This window comes from Podarcis melisellensis (assembly GCF_964234715.1).
Source record: "Podarcis melisellensis genome assembly, chromosome: 10".
Taxonomy (NCBI): domain Eukaryota; kingdom Metazoa; phylum Chordata; class Lepidosauria; order Squamata; family Lacertidae; genus Podarcis; species Podarcis melisellensis.
Window position 1 is genome coordinate 73,465,858 of NC_138542.1, and position 11,763 is coordinate 73,477,620.

The 11,763-nt window shown below is 46.7% G+C and overlaps 1 protein-coding gene across 1 annotated transcript; it reads left to right on the forward strand.

The window, feature by feature from the left end:
• Positions 1-2,213: 2,213 nt before the first annotated feature.
• On the forward strand, positions 2,214-10,385 carry LOC309378939 (C-type lectin BpLec-like). The gene is made up of 6 exons (XM_081927576.1): positions 2,214-2,221; positions 3,979-4,070; positions 4,703-4,815; positions 6,085-6,216; positions 9,501-9,627; positions 10,142-10,385. The coding sequence occupies exons 2-6, from the start codon at positions 3,998-4,000 to the stop codon at positions 10,237-10,239; spliced, it is 543 nt and encodes a 180-aa protein (XP_081783702.1). The 5' UTR covers positions 2,214-2,221; positions 3,979-3,997; the 3' UTR covers positions 10,240-10,385.
• The last annotated feature ends 1,378 nt before the right edge of the window (positions 10,386-11,763 follow it).

Consider the following 11,763-nt stretch of genomic DNA (forward strand, 5'->3'; position numbering starts at 1 on the left):
CAGGTGCGCAGCCTGGGAGTCATTTTGGACTCACAGCTGTCCATGGAGGCACAGGTCAAATCTGTGTCCAGGGCAGCTGTTTACCAGCTCCATCTGGTACGCAGGATGAGACCCTCCCTGCCTGCAGACTGTCTCCAGGCAGAGGGCCTTCTCGGTAGTGGCGCCCACCCTGTGAAACGCCCTTCCAGCAGATGTCAAAGCGATAAACAACTACCTGACATTCAGAAGACATCTTAAGGCAGCCCTGTTCAGGGAAGTTTTTAACGTGTGATATTTTATTGTATTTTTGGTTTTTATGGAAGCCGCCCAGAGTGGCTGGGGAGACCCAGCCAGATGGGCGGGGTATAAATAATAAATTATTATTATTATTATTATTATTATTATTATTATTATTATTACACAACAGTTCCCATGGTGCTTCGGTGATATTTCTGGCTTGGGTTCAGCTCCTTGATAGCACACACTTTTCTAGTGCTAGTGCTCCTCTTTCTTTCTTTCTTTCTTTCTTTCTTTCTTTCTTTCTTTCTTTCTTTCTTTCTTTCTTTCCCTCCCTTCCTTCCTTCCTTCCTTCCTTCCTTCCTTCCTTCCTTCCTTCCTTCCTTCCTTCCTTCCTTCCTTCCTTCCTTCCTTCCTTCCTTCCTTCCTAACCAATTTTAACAAAACGAATTATCAATCAGAATAACCAATTACCTTTCCCCCCTTCTCCCCCCATCCCTCCCTCTCCCACCCCCTGAGGACTTCCCTCAGCTCCCCTCTCTGATTTGTTTACACATATTTTTCTCTGCATGTTAAAAATTGTACATATCATTGCCTTATCTACTAATAAATTTGTGGGTGCTTATTCAAAACCTGCCAAGGAGTCCAAATCATTTTGGGGTTTTTTTAAGATAGTTTGTAAAAAAAAAATCCCATTCTTGAAGTCACGACCGTCCTTCTCACATGATTTATATGTCAACTTTGCCAGTTCCATCAAAACTCATCAGTTTGATGCTCCTCTTTCTTTCAAAAGATTTTTTTTTAAATTAAATGTTATCCACATAACTTAAATAGCAAAACAGAACTTCCTGAGACAAAACACATGGAATCTAAACCGAGCCGAACCAAGGTTGGCTTGGGATGTTACATTCACAAGAAGACACGAAAGAGCGGGTTGTCAGGATATTTGCGATCAAGATACATACAGGCCAGGGGAGGTTTCTGCCTTGGGATATGGGAGATTAAGAGTGAGGTGCACACGACTTGCCGGATAAGCAGAAACCCAAAACTACAGCAGAAACCACCAGAGGCGCAAGGAGCAGCGAAAGCAAAAGGCTCGCTTTTATATCCAGAAAAATTCTCAACCAATTGGATGTTACTTATTCCACATTTACTGAGACACTTGTGGAAGAGACCAGTGCAAATTTTCTTTTTTTAATGTATCCAATAAAATACAACCAAATGCAGACAAGAGAGGTTCGCTCTGTTTTTCCGTTCAAAAAAATAGGTGCAGCAGGTAAGTTTTGTCATGCAGTGCAATTTTCATTATGATACCCCACCCTAAGGTGGCATCAATTTTAGACAAGGTTTTCCATCTCCAGACAATCGATAGACGTGCAGCCACAAGAAGAAAATTGCAAACATTTTGATTTATATTTTCACTCCCCCTTTACTTGGCATACAACTTCTGTAAAGTAAGAAGATATTCTTTATTCTGTTATATTAGAAAATTCCCCCCATTTCTTTTAGTTGATTTCTTTTATATTTTTGTATTAATGGATGATGAAGAATGTTTCTTTTGTTTATTTCAATTATATATATTATTGTTTATTAAATTTGTATACTGCCCTATACCTGCAGATCTCAAGGCGGTTCACCAAAGATGGTGATTAAAAAAAGATGATAACACCAACTTAGGTGGGAATAAAATATGTTCTGCTTGAAAGCTGCTTCAAATCCTCTCCTAGCTGATCTTTCATGGGACGGAGCGAAGCAGATAATAGAACTTCTCCTGCTGCTGCCTGACCCCCCTCCTCCGCTGGGCGCCTGCCCAAGTTGGCACAAGGTGGTTGGAGGGACAGGATCCTCCTGAGACTTTGTTTGCAAGAGGTTTTGAGACATGCCAGGCCCAGGTTAAGTCTCCCCAGCCCCTCCCTCTTGTAAGGGTATATAGCAACCGCTTGGCATCTCGGCTTCACTCTGCACCCGGGGATCAGCACAAAACGGGAGCCTTTTAAACACAGAGGTGAGTGACTGGTGAGAAAAAGGCCCTGTCCTTTGTCTAGTTTCATGAGGGCTGGAGCTGAGGGTTTCTTTGATTTTAAGCTGGCGTTCCCTTAGAAGGGAAGAGCTGTAGAGTTGGGAGGTGACCCCAAAGGTTCTCTAGTCTACCCCCCTGGAATGCAGGAAACCAAAGCATCCATGACAGACGGCCACCCAACATCGAAGAAGAAGAAGAAGAAGAAGAAGAAGAAGAAGAAGAAGAAGAAGAAGAAGAAGAAGAAGAAGAAGAAGAAGAAGAAGAACTTCATATTTATACCCCACCCATCTTTCTGGGTTTCCCCAGCCACTCTGGGCAGCTTCCAACTGAATATTAAAAAACAATACAGCGTCAGACACTAAAAACTTCCCTGAACAGGGCTGCCTTCAGTTGTCTTTTAAAAGTAAAATAGTTCTTTATTGTCTTGACATCTGGTGGGAGGGCGTTCCACAGGGCGGGTGCCACTACCGAGAAGGCCCTCCCTGGTTCCCTGTAACTACACTTCTAGCAGCGAGGGAACCGCCAGAAGGCCCTCCGAGCTGGACCTCAGTGTCCGGGCTGAAAGATGGGGGTGGAGAAGTTCCTTCAGGTATACTGGACTGAGGCCATTTAGGGCTTTAAAGGTCAGCACCAACACTTTGAATTGTGCTCGGAAACGTACTGGGAGCCAGTGTAGGTCTTTCAGGACCTGAGTTATGTGGTCTCAGCAGCCGCTCCCAGTCACCAGTCTAGATGCCGCATTCTGGATTAATTGCAGTTTCCGGGTCACCTTCAAAGGTATCCCCACATAGAGCGCATTGCAGTAGTCCAAGCAGAAGATAACCAGAGCATGCACCACTCTGGCAAGACAGTCCACGGGCAGGGAGGGTCTCATTCTGCATACCAGATGGAGCTGGTAGACAGCTGGCCTGGACACAGAACTGACCTGTGCCTCCATGGACAGCTGTGAATCCAAAATGACTCCCAGGCTGCACACCTGGTCCTTCAGGGGCACAGTTGCCCCATTCAGGACCAGGGAATCCCCCACACCCACCCACCCCCTGTCCCCCAAGAACAGTACTTCTGTCTTGTCAGGATTCAACCTCAATCAGTTAGCTGCCGTCCGTTAGCTTAAATGCATCCAAGGAAGGAGAGTCTACAAACTCCTGAGTCGAGACCATTCCACTGTGGAACAGCTCTTGCTGTCAGAATGTTCTCCCTGATGGCTAATTGGAATTTCCTTTCTTGCAATTGGAAGCCATGAGTTCGAGTCCTCACCTCTGGAGCTGCAGAAAACAAGCTTGTGCCATGTTCCTTGTGACAACCCTTGTTATCATTCCTAACAATTTCCCAGGAGTTTGAGGGTGGAGTGACTTTCCTCTGAGACCTGCTAGCTCAGGGGTCAGCAAACTTTTTCAGCAGGGGGCCGGTCCGCTGTCCCTCAAACCTTTTGGGGGGCCAGACTATATTTTGAGAAAAAATATGAATGAATTCCTATGCCCCACAAATAACCCAGAGATGCATTTTAAATAAAAGCACACATTCTAATGATGTAAAAATACGCTTATTCCCGGACCGTCTGTGGGCCAGATTTAGAAGGTGATTGGGCCAGATTCGGCCCCCGGGCCTTAGTTTGCCTACCCATGTGCGAGCTGGTACCCAATGCCTTCTGGAGGAGCCAGCCTGGCAGCCCAGCCTTGGGGTTTGCGGGACATCCTTGCCTTTCTCTGCTGTGCTTCCTCCCTCCCTCCATCTCCCTCCAGGCAAGGAAGGATCCAGGCCATGGGGACCGCGGCTTACATCATCATTGCTCTGAGCTTCCTTGGCCATTGGGCTGTCAGCCCCTCTGCAGCAGGTGAGTCGGGGTCCCTCCTCACTCCTCTGTGCCTTGGAGAATCAGTGGGCAAAGGGCCAAAGGGAAGGACCAGACTGGCATTCAGAGGGGCATGTGGGACAAAAAATCAAAAACCCCTGAGAAACGGACCTTGAAGCCTTGGATCGGGGCCTAGAAATGCAGTGAGCCCCCAGTCAGCTTCATGGGCAAGTGGGGATCTCAACCCTAGTCTCCCAGGTCCCGACCCAACACTCTAACCATTACAGCGCACTGCCTGTTTCCTGCCGGTTCCTCATTTTGTTGACTTGGCTTAATGAGGAATTGAAAGAGCTTGAAGTAAGTAAACTGGCTATCTTTGTTCGTTTCTTCTGTGTTTACCCTGCCATTGTCTATGTGGGGAATATTCTTCTCACAGGAGATGGGGATTAGTTTTTGCTGGTGACGCCTGATGGCTGTGCTGATCTTTGCACAAAGTCTTAAGAGATCAGGAAGCCTGCCAGGCCAATGGCCCATGCAGTCATTGAAATGTAGAGTTGGAAGGGATCCCCAAAGGCCATCTAGTCTAACCCCTGGCAGAGCAGTAACCGCAGCTAAAGAATCCCAGGATCCTGTATCTCTCTCTCTCTGGTCTTCACCCAACCCTCTTTCAAAAGCAGCTGAAGACTTGATAGAGGGCCCCTCTTCTCCTTGCCCGACGGACTGGCTCTTCTACGAGGGCAGCTGTTATGGATACTTCTCTGACCGGAAGTGTTGGAAAGAGGCCGAGGTGAGTCCCGAGTCGCGCCTGGATCATTCCCACCAGACCCAACACCCTGCAAGGCTGCTCTTTCCAGAGGGACGCTCTTGAACTGACGGATTTATTTATTTATTTATAAAAATATACATTGACAAGCAAACAGAAAAAAAGCATACATAAAAAGAAAAGGGGAAAAAAAGATAAAACAATCTTACAATGTCAACAAAAATAATAATTGCCCAGTAGCACCTTAGAGACCAACTGAGTTTGTTCTGGGTATAAGCTTCCGTGTGCATGCACACTTCTTCAGATACCACTTCTGATTTATTTCGACTGCGTCAGACCAACATGGCTACCTGCCTGAATCCAGAATCTTACAATGATTATTCTCAGACTGATGTAGATCTTGACTTATATATAGTGTAATTATTTACAAATCTAAGATTTATATAGCAATATAGTTATATAATACAGTATCTAAGAAAAAAACAAAGAAGAAGAAAAGAAAAAAACAACTGTATCAAAATGACAATTGAAACAATAAAAATACTTATCTATTTTAAAGTAATACTTAATATAATTCAAAGCAATATTAGTGGTTTTTTGTACATTTCAACCTTCAGTTTGGGTTGAATCCCTTTTCAATTTATTATATTGTTGACTTCCTTCTACCTCATTACGGTTTCAGTTTGAGCATTCCTATTTCCCCCCTGTATTTAATTGTTTTTCCTCATCTTGGAATGAATAAAAATATTTTACTATCTGCAAGATTATTCAAGACACAGCCAAGTCTTATTGTTGGAACCTTGTTCTGTTAAGTAATTGTTAAAACATTCCCATTCTTTTTTTACTTTGTATTTTCTTTTCTTTTGCTTTATTGTTCATAACTGCATCCATACAACATAAACTTGAATTCATTGTGACCCACAACTCAAAGTCATAAAAAAGGAATATATATACAATTTTTCTAACAATAGATTTTCTTCATCAACATTTGACTTCCCGTCCTTTCCATCTTCCTTTCTTTTTAATCAGCTTGTTGCTTAGCTTAACTATTTATTTAACAAATAGTCTTTTTGTTTTACTTTGTCTGTTGATTGATTTCTTATTGCCTCCGTCATTTTTGCGATTCCTCTCCAGACGGTGTAAGTTCGCTCTTCCACTATTTGGCTACTAAAATTCTGGCTGCTGTCACTGAGTAAAGAAAGATTCTTTTGCTTTCATTTGGAATGCTCACTGTTAGGAATCCTAGTAAAATCGCCTCTGAACTGACCGCATTCTTGTCCTGCCCCGGCTTAGGAAGAGTGCCAGCAACAAGGCTCTCACCTGGCTTCCATCCTCACCAAGAAGGAGTGCTGCCGCCTCCGCAGGTACCTCTCCAGGTTTCGGCCTGACGGGGATGTCTGGATCGGGCTCCACAATATTGCCAAGGTTGGTCTCCCCACCCCATGCACACCCACCAACCCCCACCTTAAGCAACCCCCACTCCCCAGAGCTTAGCCCCTTCACACGATTTCATTTCGTTCTTTATTGCCTTCCTTTCACCCCAAGGTCCAGGGCAGGTTGTAGCAATAAAACACAGCAGAAAAACCCCCAATTAAAAACAACAACAGCAGCAGCAACAACAATAACAATAATAATTTATTATTTATGCCCTGCCCATCTGGCTGGGTTTCCCCAGCTACTCTTGGCGGCTTCCAACTAAATATTAAAATACAGTAGTCTGTTAAACATTAAAAGCTTCCCTAAACTTGGCTGCCTTCAGATGTCTTCTAAAAGTCTGGTACTTGTTCTTCTCTTTGACATCTGATGGGAAGGCGTTCCACAGGGCAGGTCCCACCACCGAGAAGGCCCTCTGCCTGGTTCCCTGTAACTTGGCTTCTCGCAGGGAGGGAACCACCAGAAGGCCCTCAGAGCTGGACCTCAGTGTCTGGGCTGAACAATGGGGGTGGAGATGCTCCTTCAGGGATCCTGGACTGAGGCCCTGTAACTTGCCATCACAGGAATGAGTTGGGCCCCCAAACCACACATCTCAAGCAGGGACCCATATGCCACTCCCTCAGCCGTTTTGATCTGCAGAATTGGCACTGCTACATACCGTATTGGCCCGAATATAAGCTGCACACATGAATAAGCCACACCTTTAAAATTCAAGGGTGGGGGGAGGAAGAAAAAAAGACAATACCCAAATATAAGCCGCTGCCTTAAAATTCTGCAGACACTCACACCTGTAAATGGCAAAAGTAGAAGAAAATCCTACAGTGATATCGTAAAAGCAAATTTTTGTAAGGTCGTGAATTTAAGCTGCACTTTTCATGGTCGGAATTTGGGGGGGGGGAAGTGTGGTATTCAGGCCAATACGGTAATGCCCGTTGCTCATTCAGAAAGATAAATTCACAACCGTAGTTTAAAAGATACAGGAAGCTGAAACACTAACACAGGTTGGAATTCACAGCAGCCTTCTAAGCTTCTGGGTGTAGGCTTGCCTAAAGTGGAATGTTTTATAGCAGACGCTGAAAAGAGCGCAGGGAACGCGCTTGCTTGATCTCAAGAGGCAGGGAGTTCCAGAGGAGAAGGCGTTGCCATGCAAAAAGATTTGAGTTCTTGAAAATGTGGAATGGGCATTACATGGCACCTGCAGTTGTGCCCATTCCGCCGAGCAGTCTGGTGGGATTGTGTGGGGTAAGGATACCCCACGGGTAAACAGGTCCCAAGTTATTGAGGACTTTATATACTAATAGTAACGCCTTGAGATTGCCCCAGAAGCAAACTGGAAACCAGTGCAGACTGGCTGCTTGCAGTCTACACTCCTGAAGCACATTCAAAGAGCTGTCTTTCCTGCAAAGAATTCTGGGTGATGTAGTTTGTTAGGGCCTTTCTGGGAATTGTAGCTCTGAGAGGAATTAAGGATGCTTTGAAGGGAAGAAGGTGCATCAAATTTGGTTTAAAGGCCATAGTCTCCTTGTTGCTCTCCGTGACCACATTCTGAGAGCTTTAAAATAATGCTTCTGACATTCAGTGGCGTAGCGTGGGGGGTGCAGGGGGGGGCCCGGCTGCACCGGGCACAACATCTGGGGGTTAGCGTTAGGGGGCACAAATCCACGGGTTAGGGGGTGCAAATCCATGGGTTAGGGGGCGCAAATTACTTGCCTTGCCCCGGGTGGTGACAACCCACGCTACGCCACTGCTGACATTATTTCCATCTCTCAGAGAGAGAGAGAGAGAGAGAGAGAGAGAGAGAGAGAGAGAGAGAGAGAGAGAGAAGTTGACTGTTCCCATCAGACCAGGAGATGCTCATGTCACCTATTATTATTTGTTAAATGACCGTGAAAAGATGACTATTGTCAACATGGGTGTGCTCCAAAAGGCTCTTAGCTTCTCTCAGCCCTTTCTATTTGCTTCCATTAATCTATGCTCTGTGCAAACTCCCTCTCCCTAGTGCGCAAGCCCACACCTTTTGTTTTAAATGGGGGAGGGGGAAGCAGTGCATGAGTGAGCAACTTGCCCCCCCCCCCCGCCCCAGTCTTGCTCTTCCTCTGCTTCAAGGCTGCTCCTTCCCCCTCCTCCTCATTGCTGGAGGGCAGGACCAGAGACTGACCGAGTTTGCTTTCATGCTGCTTTTACACTACTATGATATGTGCCTAGATTGGCTTACGGAAAATATAGCAAACGCTCAGAATATCAAAATAACAGTCCTGGAAATGCAGACATACAAAATACAGAACGTGTTGGCAAATGACAAAAGAATGAGAACAAATCGACAATGTGGCAAGAGTAGAATAAATCCAATATTACAAAATAATAATAAAAACCCCACAAAACATTTAACTTGAGAAATAACCAAAGCAATGCACGGTTTTGCTGCACTACAAAGAGCCTGGCTTTAATATCAGCTACAAATCCAGCTAACGGTCACCTTGTCCAGCCCTCATTCTGTTCTTCTCCCTGCCAGAAGGGCCTCTGGGATGCATCATATTCCATTCAGGAAAGAGCTGTCAGCACACTCTCTTTCCCTGGAAGTCTTTAAACAGAGGAACTAATTAGGTGTGGTTCCTCTGCATTGCAGGGGGTTGGATCGCCCCTGATGACCCCTTCCAACTCTCCAATTCTGTGAGTTGCCATTTTTGTTAGCCAAAAGCAAGAGTATGTCATTGGCAGCACGGGAAGCTGCTGCTTTCTCTCACTGCCCATCTAGCCAAGGGTCCAAGCGTGTTTATCGCAGGCTGTGACATTTTTCATTACGGATGCCATGGGGGACTCCGCTCTGAGCCCTTCTGCATCCCAAGCAAGTGCTGTTTTTACTTAGTTATTGCATTTCTATACTACTCTTTTCTCCAAGAAGCTCAAGGCACACCTGTAGTTCTCCCTTTCTTCACTTAATCTCCAAAACAACCCTGTGAGGTAGGTAGGTCAGGCTGAGAGAAGGGAGGGACCAGCTCCCAAGGCCACAGCCAATGAGCTTCTCGGCCCAGTCCTTCTTAGCTCCTAGTCTGATGCTCTAACCACTACACCAGGCTGCCTCTCACTTAGTTGGGAGCCCTCTCCAGATCGAGCCTGATGCCTGTGGCAGGGAGGTCCACTACCAACCATTACTGGGTGCTTTGGGAGAACTTTGCTCTTATGAGCCTATGGGAGCCCCTGTCCTCCTCCTCCTCCTTCCACCCACCCCTCAAGGCACAAGGGCCACCCCTTCCTCATTTTCTGTGTTCCCCCAGACTCCTGGAAGCACATCCTGGCAGTGGAGTGATGGGCTCATTGCCGACCACACGCAGTGGAGCACCGGGCAGCCCAATAATCATGGCAAGACTGGCGAGTGGTGCGTGGAGCTGTGGCGAACTACAGGTGAGAAGCTTGGGCAAAGGTGTGCATTGCACTCTGTGGGCTGGGCATCCCCTCGCTCCCCTTCTTCCTCCCTGACCCTGGAGGAATGGAGACAGGGTGCGGTGGGTCTTTGTTGCAGTAGCCGGTTGTGCACAGGGCTGACTGGCGAGTGCTTATGCTGCCACGAACACCACCTTCCTCATGACCCAGAACCTCAGGACAGCCTGGCTGCAGCAGCTGGATCAGGCCCAGGTGGGGCCGGGGGGGGGGGGGAGTCCACCTATTCCAGCATCCTTTTGGTAGAGCAGGAGACTCTTCATCTCTGAGTCATGGATTCGGTCTCCCTCGGAACGTGGTGGCCTCTCCTTGGAGATTTTTAGGCAGAGGCTGGCTGGCCATCTGTCATGAATGCTTTCATTGAGATTCTTGCATTGAAGTGGGTTGGGCTAGATGCCCTTTGTGGGTGCCAGCCAACCCTATCATTCTGCTTCTGCTCTTCCCAAATTTTGGTGCTAATTCCCATCTCACTGCTTAGGTTTCAGGAAATGGAATGACGAGCTCTGCAGCCGTAAGAACAGCTATGTCTGCAAGTACGAGGCTGAGATGTCTGCCGTGGAAAATGGCTGCGAGTGAGCAGCAGAGGCGGGGGCCTCCTCTATTATCCGCTGCCCTGGTGGGCTTCCTTCTCTGCTGTTTGGCCTCTCCTGTGCCAGGCAGAAAAAGCTCTTCCTTTCCCCTCCTTTCCGGCTGCCACAGTGTGGCAGCAATAAAGTCTCTGAAGCAAGCAGCTTTCTCTGTGCCTGTCCTTCCACCACACCTTGAAAGCCCAATCCAATGATTCAGTGAGTGCGCATTGCTCTGGCACTGAAATTTGTGGGTGCCCAGCCCGTTCAAGGGGAATTTGGTGTGTGCTCTGGCACCCATGCCACACTCTAACACCACTGGCTCTCTTGGATTTGTGACCGATGCTTTTTCATTTCTTCAAAATCCCATCTGAAAGATCTTCACCCCTTTTCTGTCCTGCCTTCCCCCAAACCCACATCCCTCCTGCTTTGAATCTTTAAACTGGATCACTGCTTAGTGCAGCAGCTGTCCAGATGTGAGCAGAGGATTGCAGTGCCATCCCCCTCCTCCTGCCTTTTGCTGAAACAACCAAACGATGGAATGATTTGTTAGAGGGTTTTTTTTTTCTTCTGGTGGCAGATGACAGAACCATGAGACCAATGCAAAACACTCAAACAAAGGTTTTATTACAGCTATACAAAAACAACAAACACCAAGCATGTGGGTGTTCTCTCTCTGCAGGCAAAATTCAAACTGCAACTTCTTTTCTTTTATACACATCACCAGCTGCGTCTAATCAGCCTAGAAAACCACACCCAGAACTCACAGAAAAGGTTCTTAAAGTTACAATCATCTTTTCTGTTTCTTTGCAGAATGACTCCTAACATAACTGGGGTGTTTAAAACTGTAGAATTTCATAATCAGGACACTGCAGTGCAGGCACCAGCAGGAAGGAAAGCAGGATGGTGTATAAATGCCTTGATACCTTTATTTATTGTGTTTCTATCCCATCCCATTCCCCCCCCCCCATGTTGCTCAAGGTGGTGACAATGATTCTCCCTTTCCACCCTTAACCCACACAACAGCCTTATGAAATAGACTTAAGCTGAGGGGCAGTGACTGGCCCAAGGGACTTCCTTTGGTGCTGTCTTTCGGTCAGGGCTTTAAAGCTCCGTGTCCAAACAGGGCTTTTGGGGGTTTTTGTCCTGGCTCTTTCCTCTGGGAAAACCCTCATTTTATCATTGAATTGGTGGGAACAGTTGCTTCCAATTCAGATTTTGCCTGGGAAAGAGCTGGGAGAGAAAGAAAACTGTTTGGACCTGGAGCTTTCAAGAATGCACCTGTGGCTGGAAAACGAGGTTTGGCTGCATCTCCAGGGAGCACCATGACTTCAGGAATCCCTTTCACCTGGTGCAGGTAGGCCTGCCTTAGCCAATAGAGCATTGCAGCACCCTAGATCTGCAGCTGAAACAACAGAAGCAGATTACAGCAGGCCTGGCTTAGCCAATAGAGCAGGCATGTGCAAAGTCCGGACTAATCTGGTCTGCTGGTCAGTTTAATCCAGCCGCTGTTGCAGTTTATTTCCTGGGGTAA